We start from the raw sequence: 21,657 nt of genomic DNA on the forward strand, positions 1-21,657 counted from the left end.
ATTCTGTCGTACGGGAATTTTCCTATGAAAGTAACCTCTTCACTTTCAACATGAGACTAACATGCAACAAAAAAAATGGACGAAAGATCGTCCGATAATCTGATTGTGTGTACAAGGCTTTATTCCAAGGGTTAAAGGTGGAGAAAGCCTGATTGATGGGCTTCTTTATTTTTGGAAACAGAAACATTGACTATGACAATAAACATTGACATTGACATTAACATGGTACAGGTTGAGTGCTCAGCTCGGTGAGGTGAGGTGAGGTATGTGTCAGGTAATGCCTTTGTTTTGTTTCTCAGCTGTCAGTGATCTCATGACTCTAGACAATCCAGTTTTTACCTTGTTACAGACCAGACACATTTCTTGTAAGGCAGTTTCTTGTAACATGTGGCCCTTGTAGCTAGGTTCATATTTTAACTATTTATGGTCCTTAGACACAAGTATAGAAACCTGTGTATTGAACTTAAAGTAGAACTATAGGCAAAACCTTTTTTTTCATTTTGGTTAGAGTAAGGGAGGGTTATAGCCCCTGTCAGCTTTTCTGTGTCCCATTAGGGAGATTTACCTTCACTTTCTGTCCCATAGCCTAACAGGAAATGAGAGGAAATCACTGAAAACTAAGGGAATTCATTGGGGGGCCTCCAAGTCCCCATTGGAAGATTTCCCCTCTATTACTGTTCTGGGGACAAATCAGAATTTGTGATTTTCTTTCACTTTTGATGATAACAGTAAACAGGACAAATTGAGAGGGGTAATCTTCCTAATGGGGACACAGACAGCAAAAAAAATCTAATAGGTATCCTAATCCATCTCCGCTCTATCCAAAACTAAAAAATGGTTTTGCCTTTAGTTATGCTTTAAGCTATCTGTGTAAATATACATGGCCTGAACTCTTTCAACAGATAAATGTGTTCAAGTGACAACTGTTAAAGAGGGGTGTGGGGACATCTCCACTCACTTCCTGGTGTATTTGTAGGACGGAAAGTGAATGGAAATCTCCCCAATGGAGCACAAACTGAAAAAAATAAGCAAAGGTTTTGACCAGTCCTTAGGCTCAGTTCACATGTAAGCGTATGGATCACGGGCAGAACCGCCGCGGTTCCGCCCGCGATCCGGAGATCATTGCAAATCGCGGGACGCCTGTGCGTTGCCCGTTGATTTGCAATAGACCCCCAAACGCTGAGCGATGTTGCTGCGATTTCCGCCTGCCGAATCGCGGTAACATTGCGCAAAAAAAAATCGCGGGACGCATTACGACCAAAAAAGTACAAGAGTTTCTTTGGATCGTATTGCGTCCCGCGATTTTTTTTGCGCGATGTTACCGCGTTTCGGCAGGCGGAAATCGCGGCAACATCGCTCAGCGTTTGGGGGGGTATATTGCAAATCAACGGGCAACGCACAGGCGTCCCGCGATTTGCAATAATCTCCGGATCGCGGGCGGAACCGCGGCGGTTCTGCCCGTGATCCATACGCTTACATATGAACGGAGCCTTACTCTCTCCAAAACCTTTTTTTACATAAACGTTATTATATTTATTTGTAGGCAGGTGCCTACAGGGGGTTATTGTGTCTGTCTGTGTAAGCACTTGTTTTCTTTGACTGAGCTCATTTCCTCATGTTAGTTGAGGCAGCCAGGAGACAAATGTTACAAGTTGTATGTTTCCTATGTCCTTAGGTTGAGCTAGTGGAGCTAGGGGTAACCAGGATGTAAGGGCTAATGCTTTTCCTGCCATTTTCAGCCAAGTTACCACCCCTACAGGTCAACCCAGATTAAAGGGGCTGCTCCCAAGCACCTGGGTCGTTTCTGTAGCTAGTTACTCTGCCGAAGAGATCACCCCCTTTGGGGAAGGAGCCAAATCACGATTCCTGGAGGGGGTCCCAAGCCTGGGGACCTTATAGACTTGCAGCTGCTAATTATGGATTTGCTGCCTTTGTGATTTTCTACCAATCATGGACTCCAAGGGACTTTTATTGCCTCCTGTGGAATATTGCCTTAATGGACTATTGCCTTAAAGTGATTGTTAAAGTATCATTTTTTTCCTATAAAAATAAAAAACATGTTAAACTTACTTCCTCTGTTGCAGTGGTTTTGCACAGAGCAGCCCGGATCCTCCTCTTCTCGGGTCATTCTTTTGTGATCCTGGCCCCTCCCTTCTGTTTAGTGCCCCCACAGCAAGCAGCTTGTTATGGGGGCAACTGAGCCGAGTCACAGCTCCCTGTGTCCATTCAGACACGGAGCCCAACCCCGCCTGCCCCCTCTCTTACCTGATTGGCTAGCTGTCTTTGACAGCAGCAACAGCCACTGGTGCCGCTGCTGTTTCTCAGCCAATCAGGAGGGAGAATCTCGGATGGCTGAGAAACTCATGGACATCGCTGGACAGAAGGGGACCTCAGGTAAGTATTAGGGGGCTGAGGGGGGCTGCACACACATAGAATGCATTAAGATAAAAAAAACCTTCTGACTTTACAACTCCTTTACCACTTCAAGACCAGGCCTATTTCTGACAATTGAATTGTTGCTTACAAGTTAAGATCAGTATTTTTGCTAAAAAATTACTTAGAACCCCAAAACTTTAAATATATTTTTTTTAGCAGAGACCCTAGAGAAAAAAATAGCGGTCGTTGCAATATTTTATGTCACATTGTATTTGCACAGTGGTCTTTCAAAAGCGTTTTTTTTGGAAAGAATACACTTCAATGTATTAAAAAAACTAAACAGTAAAGTTATAGATTGTGTGTAGGCCGGCTATGCAGGGTGCGAATTTCTCTCCTGCAACTACAGGTAAGAAATTTGCACGATCCCCCCATCAAGACAGACATTGCTGACATTCTGCTCCCGGCACGAGGGTGGGTGGGGGAGAAGACAGTGATTATCGTAAGTGAATAAGGCGAAGGTGTGGTCAGTTTGAATAACCGTAAATAAATAAATAGTATGTCAGTATGCGCTTAATAGTAGGAAATTGCTCCGTGCAATAAGTGTGAGTTTACATAAAGCACTCTGGAAAATATATACAGAAATACAGCGCTCAACAAACATACAAATAATCGTATAGGATTTAACCAGTGGCGGTCCCCCATCCATGCGTCCGGCCCACTAATCTACATGTAGGGCGCCGGACGCATGGATTCCAATGGGGTTTTTTTTTTTTTAAGCACGTGATTAGAGCCAGAGGCTCTAATAGGCTTCAAAAAAGGGTGGGCTCGGCCCAGTTGTGTGACACCCTGCCACACTAATTCTCCTCCCGGCCAATCAGGAAGCGGATCCTGAGACCTGTTTCCCGATTGGCCAAAAGGAGAAGGCATCCTATTGGCCAAGAAGGAGAGAGGAGACGGCCGCCGAGAGGGAACAATGAGACTGAGGGGGAAGCCACCGCCGCTGCCTGTCAGTCCCACGGAGCAAGGTAAGTATACTGGCACAGGAAGGGGGGGTGTGGTGGTGCGGGCTGGAGTGATTGGGGGGGTCCGTGTCCGTCTGCCGCCCCCCCCCCCCCGACTCATGGAGCACTAGCCGCCACTCGATTTAATGGATTTAACATAAGTCCCATAAGAAAAGATATGCCATGACTGGTAACAAAGAAATTCCAGTGAATAAAGTCCTTTAAATAACCAACCATGTGTGAGAGAAGTAAAAAAAAATTATGTTTTGCTAGCACCTCATTGGACGGATGCAGAAACCTTATTCATTAGGCTCAGTAAACTTATATTTTGATAAGTGAATAGTTTATATTCCTTAAGTAAATCAATCCCACTCTGTAGGCAGTTAGCTTTCTCTAAAGATAGATTATTTTTGCCCTTTGCTATCTTGTAACATGTTATTAAATACACCCCTTGGCCTTTTTATTAGTTACACCTTGCTGGTACCAGGTTGGACCCCCCTTTTGCCTTCAGAACTACTCCGTGGCATTTAAACGGTGCTCAATTGGTTCTATGAGGCTTAAAGTGTGCCAAGAAAATATCCTCCACACCACCAGCCTGAACCATTGATACAAGGCAGGATGGATCTCAGTTTCCTTTTCTCAGCTGGCAGGAGTGGCACCCGGTGTGGTCTTCTGCTGCTGTAGCCATCTGCTTCATGGTTCAAAGTGTTTTGCATTCAGAGATGGTATTCTGCATACCTTGGTTGTAACGAGTGGTTATTTGTGTTACTGTTACTTTTTTTATAATCTCGAACCAGTCTGCCCTTTCTCCCCTTTGACCTCTGACATCAACAAGGCGTTTTCGTCCACACAACCGCCGTTCACTGGATATTTTCTCTTTTTCGGGCCATTCTCTGAAAACCCTAGGGATTATTGTGATTGGAAATCCCAGAAGATCAGCAGTTTTTGAAGAACTCAGACCAGCCCGTCTGGCACCAACAACTATGCCACGTTCAAAGTAATTTAAATCCCCTTTCTTCCCCATTCTGATGCTCGGTTTGAACTTCAGAAAGTTGTCTTTACCACATTTAGATGCCTAAACACATTTATTTGCTGCCATGTGATTGGCTGATTAGTGATTTGTGTTACCAAGCAATTGAGCAGGTGTACCTAATAAAGTGGCCGGTGAGTGTACATTCTATTGTGCTTTAAAATATGACAGTAAAAAATTACAAAGGAAGAATAAAGGGAGAGGCAGGGGCATAACTACAGGGGTTGCAGGGGTTGCAATTGCAACTGGGCCCCATGCTGCAGGGGGCCTATGCAGCTCCCCTGTACACCTGTATAGGAAGAGCAGCAGGTGTCCCCCCCCCCCCTACTGTGCTCCCTCCCCTCTCCTGCCGGCTGCTGCAGGGGATGTGTCACAATAGAGAACCAGGGAGGGTTATAAAATAAAAACTACTGACACCAGCAGGTGAACTTCCAGGATCACAAAGGTCACACTTGCAACCGTACCCTGGCATTCCACCACCGTGGGGGGCCCCAAGATGGCAGCAAGGGGGCCCACTGCAGAACTTGTGAAAGGGTCCCGCAAGGAGAGTAAAGGGCCCCAGGATCAGTAGGAAGAGCCCAAGGCTTGAAGGGAAGGGCCCCGGCCAGGGGTCCAGGAGGGCCCTTCATTGTTTCTTGCACCGGGGCCCTGAAGGTTCTAGTTACGTTCTGGAGCGAGGGACTGGTTAGGATGTCACAAACTCTTATGTTTTCATAAATAGATGTTGCAGGCAGCTTGCTGCTATGCATACAAAGAAAACAGACAAGGAAAACATGTAATGAACTTTTTTTCACAGGAAAACGTGTATGAAAACACCTTGAACGCCATGTGTGCTGTCTACCATTACTATAATGTAAGGAAACATTCACAGTGGGGACTGGAAATGAACACAATGGAATTCAAACAATTATAATCATAGGCAAGAAGTGCTTTTCACATTAAAAGTATGTTTAAGTGTTGGATTAGGCAAGTCCAGGGCAGAAGTGAGAAGGAATGTTATATTTGCTCAGTGAATAAGCATGTGATTGGATTTTGACAATGTGAGTGCCTTATATTGGTGAAATAATAAAACTAGCCAGACTCGTTTTAATGTTTGAGAAAAGTGTAGTTTCATTTTTTTTTTTTTAGGATAGGCATTCCCTATTTTGAATGCATATTCTTCTGTCCTTCTCCACAACAATACTTATTATAGGTTCAATTGATGCAGCGCTTTACATATACTTTATATACTGTATATTGTACATTCACATCAGTCCCTGCCCTCAAGGAGGTTACAATCTAAGGCACCTAACTCACATTCATACATACTAGGGCCAATTTACCTACCAGCAAGTCTTTGGAGTTTAGGAGGAAACCCACGCAGACACAGGGAGAACATGCAAACTCCAGGCAGATTGTGTTGTGGTTGGGATCCCAACCAACGTCCCTAGTACTGCTAGGTGGGAGTGCTAATGCCCCATACACACGCGTCGATAGTTGGCCGTGAATTTTCGGCCAACGTCCGATCGGCCGATTTTCGGCTTGTTAGTATGATGCTTTTGACAACCGACTCCGACTTTTCGGTCGAATAAAATCTGGTGTGCAGGCTATAAAATTTTTGTTGGCCGTCAACACAACGGCCGATTTTCCGTCAGTCAGTACAGACTTTGGCAGACAAAAATCTGATGAGCAAGGCTCAGAGAAGAAAAACCACACGGAAAGTAAACCAGCACACGACATCACTTCTGAAGTTGATCTTTGTTGGTCGAGAAAATTCGTGTGCAGTCTAGGCACATTCCAACCAACAAAACACAACTCTGGAAAAAAGACGGCCGACCGGTCGGCCGATAATCATTGCATGTGTACGAGGCATAACCTCTTAGCCACTGTGCTGCAAATATACAGTAAAGAGTAGCCATGATTATGGTGTCTTTTGTCTTACCTCCAACTCTCCAAGTGGGCAATATTTTATTATCACTGCAATACTTCCTAACCAGCTCAATGTTGTTTTCAAAGGGGCAGTTCTAAAACATGGTAGCATTCTAAATTATCCACTAGTTTATTTGTATATTATTTTTAAATTGAGTTTATCAATAAAATGTTAGAAACTTTCGAAAGGTAACAGAGGAAAGAGGAAATGGTTGAAGCAATGAGACTTAAGACTTGGTTCACAAAGCTTTAACACAAGGATAACGCTGTCTCATTCAGCAACGTGACTTTAACTCTCATTGGACTCAGAAAATGACTGCTTACCCCTATGGCTTCATCTTGTTAACCAGGCTATATCTATCTATAAATTAACCTACAAAGTGTGAGGCTGCCCCAAGAAATTTACTAAAGTTTGGTCTCCCTGGCTGGATTCCCAAGATACAGTTATTTCAGAGTAATGTTATTTTTCTCTATGTTCATAACCCTTCTCTGTCATTGGCTGCGAGGTATTTCTTGCATTTTTCATTTCATGTGATATTGTGTTTGCTATGTTACATCCTGACAAGTGGCCTCCTTTTTTGGTCCCTATTACACCTTCTGGTATAATGTATGGATAATCTGATATTTTTGTTCTGCTCTGTATTGTTCCAAGCTGCGTCTTAGTGCCGTGCCTTGCTGGGCACATTTTCATTTTTTCTTTTTTTTGTCTTTGTTTTTTGTTAACACAAGGACATTTTTTTTTTTTTTAAATAAAGCTACCCGTTAAAAAAAAAAGAAAGTTTTACTTTTTTTTTAATTAGTATACCTATCCTGGGGGACAAAAGTCACTCACTAATGAATAGCAGGTGAGTCAGTGCTCCACTGGCCAAACAAACAGTCATATGAGTCCACTGAAGAAGACTATTGCACAGGGATGGTAATCTTGATAGGAGAAAGGACCCATACTTTCACCGGCAGCTCCTCGATGGGTATTGGGATCCCCTCAAAGGCATGCAACAAATAGAAGAGGGCGCCAGATCAGTATAAGCAAGATAAAAAGAGTAATTTATTAAGCACTCACAAGCTGTGAACTGCACACAGGGCTAGTATAGTTGTTCAGATGAAAGTAGTGGTCTTGATGGACTGGAAGGCAATTACTTGCACAGAACAGGAATCGCCTTGGGGAGAGCTGGTGGCCTCCGGGGCTCTGACACACACCACTGCATCTGAGTACACAAGCAGACAGATTGAGAGAGGGGCCGGTCCGCAACGCGTTTCTGAGGCCCTGCCTCCTTCGTCCTGGTCTGTGCCTGTAATTGCTCTCCAGTCCATCGAGACGCCCTACTTTCATCTGAGCAACTATAACAGCCCTGTGTGCAGTTTACAGCTTGATTACATGTGATAAGTGATACTTAATAAGTTACAGTTTTTATCTTGCTTATACTGATCTGGCACCCTCTTCTATTTGTTGCATACCTATCCCGGTGTACTACCTTGGTGAATTCATCATTTAGTCGGAATAACTCCATGTAAAAATACCTGAGTTACATGGAGTGATAATTGGTGGTTTATGTGCATGCAAAACCATATCTGTCTCTTAGAAAAGTTGAACAAGGTTTGTTTAGTAGAATCCTTGTGTGGGCCAAGTAAAGGCAAAGATAAAATAATTGGGAATACACATAAAGTAAAACTAGATATTGAATATGTAGAAATAATAGTGTTTTTTTGAGCATTACTGTAGCATAAAATTTCAACAATAATATGCCAGTCTTGAAATGTAATTATGTCTCAGAGTGCTTTCATAAAGCGGTCAATTGGCAACTACCATTTAGAAAGTAATCCATAGCTCTCAAGGTCTTGGGATGTGGGGGAGACAGGGAGGAAGGGTTACTAACAAAAGACAGCAAAAGGGAGTTCAGATTGAAATATATAAAACTTTGTATATTTTGGCAAAAAGGCAAGTCTTTATTGTGTTTGAAAGGCAGAGGTACTCCTTCTAATGTGCCTTATAATAAAGAGGGCCCAGAGCCAAAAAGATCCAGTGTAAGGAGGCCCTCTTAATCACATATGAATTAATCAGCGTCCGTTGACTGAAAAGACATGATAAGTAACAAATGAAGGAGAGACTCTCCTTCCTTTGTTACTTTATTGTGTCTGAGCCATACAAGCCAAAAAGTGGTCAAATGTATTGTGTTGCATAGCGTATATGTTTGCATACATCTTCCATTAGTTCATAAATTGAGGAATTGAACTTTAAACTGGCTGCACTTTAGTTTTCAATCCTCTTCTTTATTGGCATCCTCTTCCCCAAAGTGTTGTAGAGGATGCAATAAGGGGGTGGGTGGGATGTCGGTTGCCCATATATGGTGTCTAGATCTGGTTATTAAGGCCTGTTGCACACAAGAGCTTTTACTGATCTAAAATGAAATGCATTGTTGTCTATGGGACATTGCACACAGCTGAGTAAAGATCAGTAATACAGCGTTGAGCACAGCTCAGTAAAACAAAAATAGAAAAATTCTTCATTTCAGTGCAGTAATTTACTTGCGTTTACACATTTTGGCATCTTGCACACGAGCGTCATAAGAATTAATGAGAATATTACAAAACTGGCAATGAAGAAGAAGTTTACTCTTCTGTACACTTACACACCTTTACTTGCCTATACTTAACATTACTCAGGTATTTACACACAGATTTTGGCCCCTTGCACACGGTTGTCACATGTTCCTGATTAAACATCAGTAAATGATGACGTCCGTATGCAAGGGGCCTTATACGTAGTGGTCAAAAGTGGCATATGTGATATTTAGGATCTCTAGGTGGGCCCCATCTCTTGGTCTCTGGTTTTACTTTTTCCATTGTATTTCTGTTTCACGTAAGGCTTACTAATATGGAATACTCCCTCATTTGCTAAATACAGCAAAGATCAATCTAGCTTCAAATTGGAAATCAAGGAAAATCCCAAAAATGATTCTTTGGTATACAAGATACACTATATTACCAGAAGTATTGGGACACCTGCCTTTATACACACATGAACTTTAATGGCATCCCAGTCTTAGTCTGTAGGGTTCAATATTGAGTTGGCCCACCTTTTGTCCACAAGGTTTAGTAATGTGTCTATGGGAATGTTTGACCATTCATCCAGAAGCGCATTTGTGAGGTCAGGCACTGATGTTGGACGAGAAGGCCTGGCTCGCAGTCTCTGCTCTAATTCATCCCAAAGGTGTTCTGTCAGGTTGAGGTCAGGACTCTGTGCAGGCCAGTCAAGTTCCTCCACCCAAAACTCACTTATCCATGTTTTATGGACCTTGTTTGTGCACTGGTGTGCAGTCATGTTTGAGCAGGCCAGTCAAGTTCCTCCACCCCAAACTCACTCATCCATTCTGGAAGAATGGTCAAACATTTCCATAGACACACTCCTAAACCTTGTGGACAGCCTTCCCAGAAGTGTTGAAGCTGTTATAGCTGCAAAGGGTGGGCCAACTCAATATTGAACCCTACGGACTAAGACTGGGATGCCATTAAAGTTCGTGTCCATGTAAAGGCAGGTGTCCAAATACGTTTGGTAATATAGTGTAGATCAAATATTGCTAATGGCAGTACTAACACAACATAGAGCCTCCAACATTTGGAATCCCTGGAAACATTTTAGGACAATTGTAAAGTATTTACAGGCAAATACTGTTCCTTGATATACCTGAATTTATTTGAAGCCATATTCTTGTAGGTAATCTTAGGCTCTGTTCCCATTTAGTCCAATAATCAACAGAAGAAATGTGACCGCACTCAGGAGAAGATGAAGATAGAAGTGTTTAATTCCCCATACACTTGAATATATTGGTAATGAATAAGCGATCTGTGGAATCGTGAAACGCATTTACCTGTCCCAGGTCTATGTGAAGCATTGTGTATATTCAAGTGTATGGGGAATTAAACACTTCCATCTTCATCTTCTCCTGAGTGCGGTCACATTTCTTCTGTTGATTATTGGACTATTGGATGACGGATCCGACCTGCACCGGAGCACTTTATCTCACCTGAGCGGCTTTTTTCTGTTACCTGCATTGCTTCTCTGTTGCCATTTAGGCATCCCGGATCGCGATCGTGACCCAGGATGCCTAGATGTGAACGGAGCCTCAATTTTAAGAGGGACTTAAAATGTATTTTGACGTGCGGAGTCAATGCTCCTTTTTCTTTATACAAATTAGTAAAAAAATATTTTTTTTCTGTTTCTGTCAAATGTTTAAAAGGGTTCAACCATTCTTCAGGGGGTGAGAATAATTTCAATGTTTTGGCAGAAGAAACTTTGCAGAAATTGATAATGTAGTAATCAGTGTAATCCTTTAGTGTAACATCAAATAAGTGTAGGAATAAAATTAATGGTTTGAAGGAATTATTTATGACTTTGGCAATGGTCTCTAACATTTACAACCAACGTTTGCATATGTTTGATTGTGAACATGATAATACAGTACGTTCTAGTTTTTTGCATCTTCAGCACTCATCATACCAATCATTAAATGTGTTTATCTTATGTTTTATTGTATTTGCAATTTTGTGTTTCTAGAAATGATAACTGGACTTTTAAGAATATACCTTGTTTCTTCTCTATAGTACTTTTATATGCTAGATCTCTGTTTTATATGTTAGATTTCTGTTATTATGTTTGACACAAGAATATCCACTAGTTTATTTAATCTTTTGATAACCATATTATTATTTTATAGTGACCCTTTCTTGTAATTTACAGTATACCGTAGCTTTTACATTTTTTTTCCTTTTTACAGATGTTCTATATGTCCACTTTTTTCCACACCTTAAACTATACTTGGCAAAACTTCAATAACATGAGAAGAAGGCTGGAAAGTGAGTTCCATAAGGTCAGTTACTGGTTAGTGTTTAATTTTTAGCTCAAAGCATTTGCATGTGCTAAAGAAGATATATAATCAAATAACATATCAGGAGCTTGCAGGGCAGCCATCAGAAATTTTGGGGCCCCTTACACAGCTTTAGGCTTGGGCCCCTCTGGGCCTGACCACCAACATTCCAAAGGGCCCGCCCTCTGGCTGTCCCACTGAATCGCCTACTGGCCATCCCACCAAGTCCTTCAGTGCACCCACTTCTATTTTAACACTCTTATAACTTAATAAATTCAAATTAATCCAATCCATCAAAGAGACATCCCCATATATTCAGCAAAGGGACATCCCAATCCAAAAAAGAGACGGCCTCATATATTTAGCAAAGAGACATCCCAATCAAGTAAAGAGACGGCCTCATATATTCAGCAAAGAGACACCCCTATCCAGCAAAAAAAACAGCCTCATATATTCAGCAAAGAGACATCCTAATCAAGTAAAGAGATGGCCTCATAAATTCAGCTAAGAGATATCCCAATCCAGCAAAGTATCAGCCTCCTATTTTCAGCAAAGAGACATCCCTTCAGCTGCATCGGGTTGCTCTTCAGCCGCTATGTTTCAGCAATTGCTAGTTACTACAGCTGCAACTACTCGGTCTCCTTGGTTGGGGCCTGGGCAGCTGGGCCCCTTGGAACGCCTGGGCCCCTTACATGTGTATGGGCTGTCCCCCCCTGATGGCTGCCCTGGGAGCTTGTAGCTATAATACTGTTTTTCCAAGATGTTACTAATAATGCAGTTTTCATTGTTACCATTTCTATAACGGTAACTGATAATTTCCCAAGTATGAAGATACAATAGTTTTTTATTTTTCTTACTGTAATAAATACTTTATTGCTTTTTTTCACATTTACAAATAAAGCAAAGACATGTTTCCATTGTTCTGTGACATAGTGTAGGAAAGGTAAATTACATGTTTCGAGAGATATTTCTCCTGAACAAACAATAAAAAGAAGCTGTAGCTCAACATCAGTAGTTCAATGTAATGGAAGTTGAGTACATAAACAAAACAGAATGAAGTATGACTGCAAACTATTGTTTGGTCGTATCGTTCAGATGGAGTTGGTAGTTGTAGATGTCCCAGCAGCAACAGTTTCTTTTTGTTTTTTTGTGTAAAAATTATAAGCTGAGTATAACTAACAACAGGTTTTTATGTTAGGAATTAAAAACTGATTATACCTAATTGATCATTTAAACTACAACTACAGCAAAACATTTTTTAGATTTTGGATTTTCTTTTTTTTTTGCTGTCTGTGTTCCTATTAGAGAGATTCGCTCTCTTACTGTCCTGATCACAAATGTCACCAGGAATGAAAGTAGGGGTAAATCCAACATTTTAGATGGGAAATCATTTAGTAGGGCCAATTGTTCCCATGACAGCTGTCTAAAGCAGGGCTTGACAAATTTGCTTGAAATCTAGGAGGCAGCTAAAAAAGTTAGGAGCCAGTTTTTTTTTAAGCATGCAGAATGGCCGGCTTCTGTCAGACCGGCTGCCATACACACGGTTCGAATGGCAACCAGTTTTTAATGAACTGGCTGATGTTGCCCAGCATTCGGCCCATGTGTACCTAGCTTGATGGTATGATGGGCAGTGGCTCATTAGAGAAGAACAGTTCAGCAAGTTGGAGGCGATAGGAGATCCAGTAACTTATGCCACCTTAGGCCCCATTCACACGGGCACCTCCGCTAAGCGGAAACCGCTTGCTCAGCCGGGGATCACCCACAGTGTTTACCCCTTCCCTGTCATTATTACAGTAACAGTGCATATTTTTAGTACTGATTACTGTAGTAATGTCACTGGTCCCCCCAAAAGGGTCAAAAATGTCAGGGATCCAATCTGTCCACCGCAATGTCGCAGTCCCGCAAAAAATCTCAGATTGTCTCCATTACTAGTAAAAAAAAAAAAAACAATAAGAATCACATAAATCTTTCCCATAGTTAGAAGACGCGATAACTTTTGCGTAAACCAATCAAAATACACTTATTGCGATTTTTTTTTTCCAAAAATATGTAGCAGAAAACAAATTGGCCTAAAATGTAAAAAAAAAAATAGATTTTTACATTTTTTTTGGGGAATGTTATATGGCAGAATGTGAAAATATATTGTTTTTTTTCAGAATTGTCGCTCTATTTTTGTTTATAGCGCAAAAAAAAAAAAAAAATCGCACGGGTGATCAAATACCATACCACCAAAAGAAAGCTCTATTTGTGGGAAAAAAAGGAAATAAATTTTATTTGGGTACAGCGTCGCACGACCAAGCAATTGTCCGTTAAAGTAACGCAGTGTCGAATTGCAAAATATGGCCTGGTCATTAAGGGTGGAAATCTTCCGGTCCAGAAGTGGTTAATTCTAGTCGCCAATGTGACCTGGCGCCTAGGGTTTGTTGAGCCCTGGTCTAAAGCTGTGCACATGCACATAGATTATTTTAGGTTCAGCCTGCAAGCTGATTGCCCCATCCTCGCTATACACAGTATTGGACACTATTGTATAATGACACAGCCACAGTCAGTGCCTGTCAGAATACCCAAACAGTGACTGGATTTGATTGGATGCAGATACTGTTCAGCTGACAATTTTCTGTCTGGCTCTTTTGTTCTTTCAATTAAAGGATGTCGGACGGGGGGTGGCAGCGCAGATAGCAAATCTCAGCTGGTTCCGCAGGAAGCAGGTGAAATTCAAATATTGTGCATCCAGCTTAAGATGGGGCTTCTGACGCATTGGAAAGATATCATCTAACTTCTAAGTATTTAGGTAAAGAAATTGATCGACATCTCCCCAGTGAGACACAGATGACCAAACAATAAATAACAGCAGTTTTAAACCTTACCTACTCTATCCTATTTTTTTAAATTTGTGATAATGTCATCAATAATTGGCTTGTATATATATGACTATAGGGCCTTAGTTGACTAAGCTTGAACAATATGAAACACACAGGCAATGCAGAAAAAAAGCATATTATATTATTATTATTATATTTTTATTTTGTTATAGTTTTGTTGCAGCCTATATCTTAAAACTGCACCACTCTGAATCCTGATTTGCATCATCCTACCAATACATGTTCTGAGTCAGTGTATCTGTTCCCTCAGTATAATTTGTCAATAAAAGAAACCGGTAGTCACGTAGATATGTAGGCTGCTGTTGCTGATCTTTGCTTTTAACCACTTTACCACCGGAGGATTTTGCTGTCTTACGTCTGGGCCACTTTTTGTGATTCAGCACTGTGCGACTTTAACTGACAATTGCGTGGTCATACAACGCCGTACCCAAACAAAATTTATGTTTTTTTTTCCCCACAAACAGAGCTTTCTTTTGGTGGTATTTGATCACCTGTGCAATTTTTACTTTTTGCACTATAAACAAAAAAAAGAGAGACAATTTTGAAAAAATAACAATATTTTTCACATTTTTTTATATGAAATTCCCGCCCAAAAAAATGTAAAAATCAAAATTTTTTATCATTTTAGGCCAATTTGTTTTCTGCTTCATATTTTTGGTTAAAAAAAATCGCAATAAGCGTATTTTGATTGGTTTGCTCAAAAGTTATTGCGTTTACTAAGGGAAAGATTTCTGTCGTTTTTGGTGGGTTTTTTTAACGAGTAATGGCGGCGATCTGCGATTTTTTTTGCGGGACTGCGACATTGCGGCGGACAGATCGGACCCTTGACTGACATTTTTGACACTTTTGGGGTTAGCAGTGACATTACTACAGTAATCAGTGCTATAAATATGCACTGTTATTGTAAAAATGACACTGGCAGGGAAGGGGTTAATTTTATTGGAGAGGGAGGGGTTAATGTATGCCTGGTGCTTACTGACGTGTGTGGGGGGAGGTGACTGAGTGACACAAGGACAGATCGCAGGTTCAGCTATGCTGAACCCTGCAATCTGACCCTGCCTGTCACTTAGGAGATCCGCCCGCTTTGTTTACACAAGCGGGCGGATCTCCAGACTCGATTCCCCGACGATCAGGGAAGAGCGGCGGTAACCACCACCGCTCCTCCGCTGGCTCGACACCCGCTGTGACTGAATACAGCAGGAGCGAGCCTCCGGCGGCACGCATGCCGCCGAGAACGGGGAGTGTCTGGCGACGTAGGTCTACGTCGTCGGACCTACAAGAGCCACTTTGCCGCAGTAGAGCTCTAGTGAGCAGCGGTAAAGTGGTTAAAATGTGAGTTTGCCATGCTAATCCATTGCCATTTGCTGAAATACTGACTGAAGACAAGTATGAGGATCAGGAGTTTTTACTTTGATCTTCATGCTGCATATTTCTTTCAGGTCAGTAACCTAAAATACAGAAGCTGCCAGCCCATATACACAAAAAAATTAATGGAACAGCTTTTATTCAGAATATAGCATCAAGTCAATTAAACCTTTGGGATTTTGATCTGGTCAGTTAAGTAGCAGAGGGGGTTGTTAATCAGTTTCAGCTGCTTTGGTGTTAATGAAATAACAGGTGCACAAGATTGGCAACAATGAGGCAACCTCCAAAACAGGAATGATTTTACAGGTAGAGGCCACTGCCATTTTTTCCCTACTCATCCTTTCTGACTGTTTTGCATTTGGCTAGGGTCAGTGTCACTACTAGTAGCATGTGGCAATACCTGGACCCCATAGAGGTTGCACAGGCAGTCCAACTCCTCCAGTATGGCACATCGATATGTGCCAATGTCAGAAGGTTTGGTGTGACAGCACAGTCTCAAGAGAAGAGGAGATTCCAGGAGACAGGCAGTTACTGTAGGAGAGGTGGGCAGGGCTGTAGAAGGTCATTGACCCAATAGCAGGAACAGTATCTGCTCCCTTGTGCAAGGATAAACAGAAGAAGCACTGCTAGAGCCCGACAAAATTACCTCCAACAGGCCACTGATGTGAATGTCTCTGACCAAACAATCAGAAACAGACATCATGAGGGTGGCCTGAGAGCCCGACATCCTCTAGTGGGCCCTGTGCTCACTGCCCGGCACTGTGGAGCTCGATTGGCATTTGCCATTAAACACCTGAATTGGCAGGTCCGCTACTAGCGTACTGTGCTTTTCACAGATGAGAGCAGGTTCACCCTGAGCAAATGTGACAGGTGTGAAAGGGTCTGGAGAAGCCGTGGAAAACATTATGCTGCCCGTAACATCATTCAGCATGACTGGTTGGGTGGTGGGTCAGTGATGGGCTGGGGAGGCATATCCATGGAGGGACGCACAGACCTCTACAGGCTATACATAGACACCCTGACTGCCATTAGGTATCGGGATGAAATCATTGGACCCATTGTCAGACTCTATGCTGGTGCAGTGGGTCCTGGGTTCCTCCTGGTGCATGACAGTGCCCGGCCTCATGTGGTGAGAGTATGCAGCCAGTTCCTGGAGGATGAAGGAATTGATCCCATTAAATGGCCCCCAGTCTCGCCTGACCTAAATCCAATAGAACACCCCTGGGACATTATGTTTCGGTCCATCCGATGCCACCAGGTTGCAGCTCAGTCTGTTCAGGAGCTCAGTGATGCCCTGGTCCAGATCTGGGAGGAAATACCCCAGGACACCATCCGTCATCGTATTAGGAGCATGCCCCGACATTGTCAGGCATGCATACTAGCACATGGGGGCCATACAAACTACTGAGTACCATTTTGAGTTGCTACAATGAAATTTCAGCAAAATGGACTAGCCTGCTGCATAATTTTTTCACTTTGATTTTCAGGGTGTCTTTGAATTCAGCCCTCTGTAGGTTGATCATTTTCATCAAATGATGTGGCATCCTTTCGTTCCTAACCCATTACCCAGTCCATATCAGTATGGATATCCAGCATGAGATTTTCCCTATTGAGATCTGATGTGGTTTCAAAGTGTTTAATTTTTTCGAGCAGTGTATTTTGGATCACATCTGTGTAGTGTGAAGTAGGTGTGTTGAGGCCTGAATGGGCCCTAAAAATGTTTTTCTTAAGTTGGCCACCAGAAATACATTTCTTTCACTCAGATTGCTCCATCCACAGTAAACAGTATGAATGGACGAATTCCTCTTCCGGCTATTGTATTGGCACCCACAGCTGTCAGAATTTTCAAACAGTGACTGTAGCTGATTGGCTATAGTCACTGTTTGGGTGACAATTTTATGCCTGGTTATTTCGATTATCTGATTAAAGTTTGTAAAGCTGAATTCAGCTGATTCAGTAGGAGTTGACCAAAATGTATGGCCAGCTTTAGTTCTGGTGTCGCAGGTATATTGATGTATGTAGAAAATTTGTAATGTGCTGTTTTATATTTTACATTTATTGGTCAAAGACATAAATTTATCACAAATCTATTGTAACCTGGTCATAAACTAAGTGTCTTTTTGCTTGTTCCTGAAGAAGCAAATTAACAAATCTGTATGCGTATGACCACCTTCAGATTTTCTCCCATTTTATTAGATAATTCCTTCCACATTTGAAAATTTACTAGAAAACATTTGCTGGAGATAGTGCATCCTGTTCACTGTATTTTACTACTTACTCTTATTACTGAACAATGCACTTGAACTGTAGCTCTTCCGGTGCATAAGGTTAAGGGGAGAGGGCATTGATTGATGGACCAAACTGACAACATGGCATCAGAAAAAAGTTGTATTTCACAGCTGCTGACATTCTAATCCTTTTGACCCTTACATTCACCTTCAAAAGATACTACTTTTCCTTTTCACCTGATACGTTCCCTGGAGGCATTTGCTCTCGTCCACACCACTGACATAATATTAAGTACTTTTGACTTCTGTTTGTCTGTTCAAAGAAAAACCCAGAGTAACTAACACAAAACATTTGTCCGAGGGCTAGGATTGTATACATTCAATGAACATAACTCGCCTGGTGTCAAGGTCAGGTAAAAGCGAGTCCTTGAGTTCAAGGCAGCAAAGGAATGGAAAAACTAGTCTTTTTATATCTGTCTGCTGGTGAGCTTTAATGGATACAAAAAAGTTACACTTTTCTTTTTTTCCCCAATGTAGATATCAGAAAAAGAGTGCTGCTTTGGAAGAATAACAACAGTTCTATCCAGGTAAAAAAAGGATACTATTTTTGTGACCAGGTCACCTTAGGGCTAATGGACACTGGGCATTTAGCCCCAATGTGCTGGAATTCAGTGTTTAGCTGCGGACGGAGGGCCCAGGTTCACCGTCCCCTCTTCCAGCAGCCTGCCAAACTCCTTGAGAGACAATTGCTGCAGCTCCATGGGGCTGGGCAATGCACCTAGCAATACTTACTTTTAGGTCAATGTGCACCCAGGGCCATATGGGCTCTGAGCATTTGTCCCTGGGTGGACACTGCCCTAAATTTTAATACCTTTAGGTACATTTTCCAGCTGCAACAGCTGTTAGTCTCACCTAAGGTGTGACTGCCTGTTGGCAACGTGCTGGTAAGTGCACCTGTGTTCTCTGCCCGTACCTAAACATTGGAGCCTCATGCACCTTGGCTAATCACCCAGTTTGCACGAATCCTTAAAAGTAATAAATGCATAAGACCAAACAGACTCCAGGCCCAGCCCCCTAGATCTTCCCTCTTCCCCTCAGCTGTATTTTTTATAAGATTTACATTTTTCCAAAGTTTCGTAACCGGTTACATGATGCACAGGGTCCCCTTTCTCTTTGGTCTTCACCTGGCGATGGGTAGTTGCCAGTAACATAATAAGCAGTGCTGATGTGATGACTCCAGCGCCAGTTTCTCCAACATTAAATGGTTAATGCAGGCCAAGGTTGTGACACCCTGCACCCACACTATGTCCCTGTTTCATGAGCAGTTGGGCCTGTATGTAGATTTGGAGAAAAAATAAAAATGTTAAATAAAGAGGTTTTCACATACTGAATGTTATCATTACATGCATTTATCATACTGTATATGGTTATGCAGTATTTTGTCCTTTAAATGCCGCTACTATTATGACACACAGGCAAGACTTTTTTTTTTGTCTTGTGTTGAAAAAAGTTCATTGTTTTATGGAAACCTGCATATTTTTTGCTCCCTTCTTAACCTGCTATCTAGTGAATACCTATCTAACACACGTGGCATATTCTCTGCTTCTTACACATTTGTATAATTAATACAATAGTGCAGCGCTAAAAAATGAATGATAAAAGTATAAGATTATGAGTACAAAACAAATAAAATGAATGTCCATATCAGAAAAAAGAAAGAAAAAGATTCCAGTCCTTAATCCAAGATCCCATATGATAGGAGGAGTAAAGGAAAGTAGCACTGAAAAGGGTTAGTCCAACTCCACACCCCTAGTGTAAACACAGACTGCTTACCGGACAAATTTGACCACTAAGTTATAGGTGGTCAAATGCAGCACAGGGAAAAATATTGGTCTCCCCAAAACCATGCACTCAATGTCACCACTTAAACTCGTCCGGCAAAATGGATATAGGGGAAAAGCAGACAGACAGTTCCATAGCATAATAAGTATGAACTGCTGGGATCTGATCTTGTGAGATGCAGCAAGCTGAACAGTGGTGGAGATAATGAGGGTCAGGTGACCTGACCATGACCATCATTATCTCCACCAGTGTTCAGCTTGCTGCATCTCACATGATCAGATCCCAGCAGTTCGCTATGGAAGTGTCTGTCTGCTTTTCCCCAATATCCATTTTGCCGGACGAGTTTAAGTGGTGACATCGAGTGCATGGTTTTGGGGAGACTATTTTTCCCTGTGCTGAATTTGACCGCCTATAACTTAGTGGTCAAATTTGTCCGGTAAGCAGTTTGTGTTTACACTACGGGTGTGGAGTTAGACTAACTCCAGTGCTAATTTCTTTCACACCTCCTATCATATGGGATCTTGGATTAAGGACTGGAATTTTTTTTTCTTTCCTTTTTTCTGATATGGACATTCATTTTATTTGTTTTGTATTTATAACCTTATACTTTTATCATTCATGTTTTAGCGCTACACTATTGTATTACGTTATCTATTGGGAGTTTTTGTATTTGCCTTTCAGTGCTGGCAGCCCTTTCTTGACTCTAGCTCAACGTTTTTTATATATTTTTTTTGTTTACATTTGTATATTTGATTTGTAGATATAAATGAGGCTGACTTACTTTACGTTGAAATTTTTTGCCCAAAATATTGTATGAATATTCAACTCATTTAGCCAATCCTGAGAATACCCAATCGTGTGCTGATGCTTTTCAAATGCTTGGATACTTTTTTACTGCAACACCCTTTTTATATTTGTTATTTCAACCTAGCTCCCTTTTCTTATATTCTTAGTTGATGATTTATTTATTTGTGTATGATATGACATCTAAAAATAGAAATTAAGCATGCATTGAATATTTAAAGAAAAAACAGGTTTACCGTGCCTTGCTTCCATTTAGTAAATGATATACCTTTGTGTAAATATATCTATCTGTACTGCCTCTTTAATAATAAAGCCCCATTTATTTCAGTGTTGTTCCATTCTTGTTCACTTTGCCTGTCCTGAGCGTTGGGAATAGAAATAGTTGCTATGAGAACAGCAGTCTCAGGTAAATACAAGTTGTAAGAAATCATGTATATGTGCTGTATGTGAACAATATCCCACTGTCAGTCCAGAGCAATGATGTGCACCAGATACTATAGTGCATGCATATAGATAGGAAGTGGCTAAAGGATGAAAGAGATCAGCGGATCTGAGCAAGGGTATGTAAAGTCTCAATTTGTTTGGTTTTAGATAGAGAAGTAAAGGGTTAAAATAACTGTCTGTGTCTTTGGGGAGATTTCCCTTTAACTCCTGTCTGCGTGACGCAACAGAAAATGTCACTCGAACAAATGTCCCCATTGGAAGACTGCTTTTAGCTCTTGTCCTAGGGACAACTCTAAAATTCTGGATTTCCCATTATTTGTCCTGGTGACAGCTCCCAGGATGAAGAGAGGTAAAATCTCCCCAGCAGGGAGTGGGGACAGCAGTCACAACTTGACGGGGGTAATTCGGCTTCCTTACTCTATCCAACAAAAAAAAAAAAGTTTTGTCTATACATACACTTTAGAGAGGAACTATGGTTATTCTTTAAAAAAATAAATAAATGAAAGTCAGAAGTTACAAATACTGTAGCTGCCAACTTTTAATAAACAGGTACCAGCTCAGGAGTCCAGCGTTGTGTTCATCCGTGGTGCCACCATCTTGGCTGGAAGTTCCTGCTGTTTCACAGTCGGCTTCCCACTGCGCATGGGGGAAAGCTAGAAATGCAGACGTGGAATCAGGTACCTGCCAGAAAAAGGAACCCACTCCAAAGAAATTTAAAAAATAAAATAAACTTTCATTAATAGTAGAGGGGGATGAGCAGAACTTTCCTTTTTAAGTGAAGTTACACTTTATTGCAGGCATGTCCAACCTGCGCCCTGGGGACCGCATGCGGCCCGGAACCACAGGCAATGCGGCCCACTGCCCCCTGACAATTTTTATTTATTTTTTTGCTGGGGAGGAAGGAAGTCGAGTTGG

At 41.7% G+C, this 21,657-nt stretch overlaps 1 protein-coding gene across 1 annotated transcript in view; it reads left to right on the top strand.

Moving 5' to 3' along the window:
- The window catches only part of TMEM116 (transmembrane protein 116), a 107,788-nt gene that overhangs the window by 64,898 nt on the left and 21,233 nt on the right, over positions 1-21,657 (top strand). Inside the window, exons 5-7 of the mRNA XM_082243805.1 lie at positions 11,088-11,180; positions 18,190-18,239; positions 20,627-20,704. Of these exons, the coding sequence (XP_082099931.1) occupies positions 11,088-11,180; positions 18,190-18,239; positions 20,627-20,704 (221 nt within the window). The remainder of the gene's footprint in view (positions 1-11,087; positions 11,181-18,189; positions 18,240-20,626; positions 20,705-21,657) is intronic.

The sequence above is a fragment of the Pelophylax lessonae genome, assembly GCF_965119305.1.
Source record: "Pelophylax lessonae genome assembly, chromosome: 1".
In the NCBI taxonomy this organism is placed as follows: Eukaryota; Metazoa; Chordata; class Amphibia; order Anura; family Ranidae; genus Pelophylax; species Pelophylax lessonae.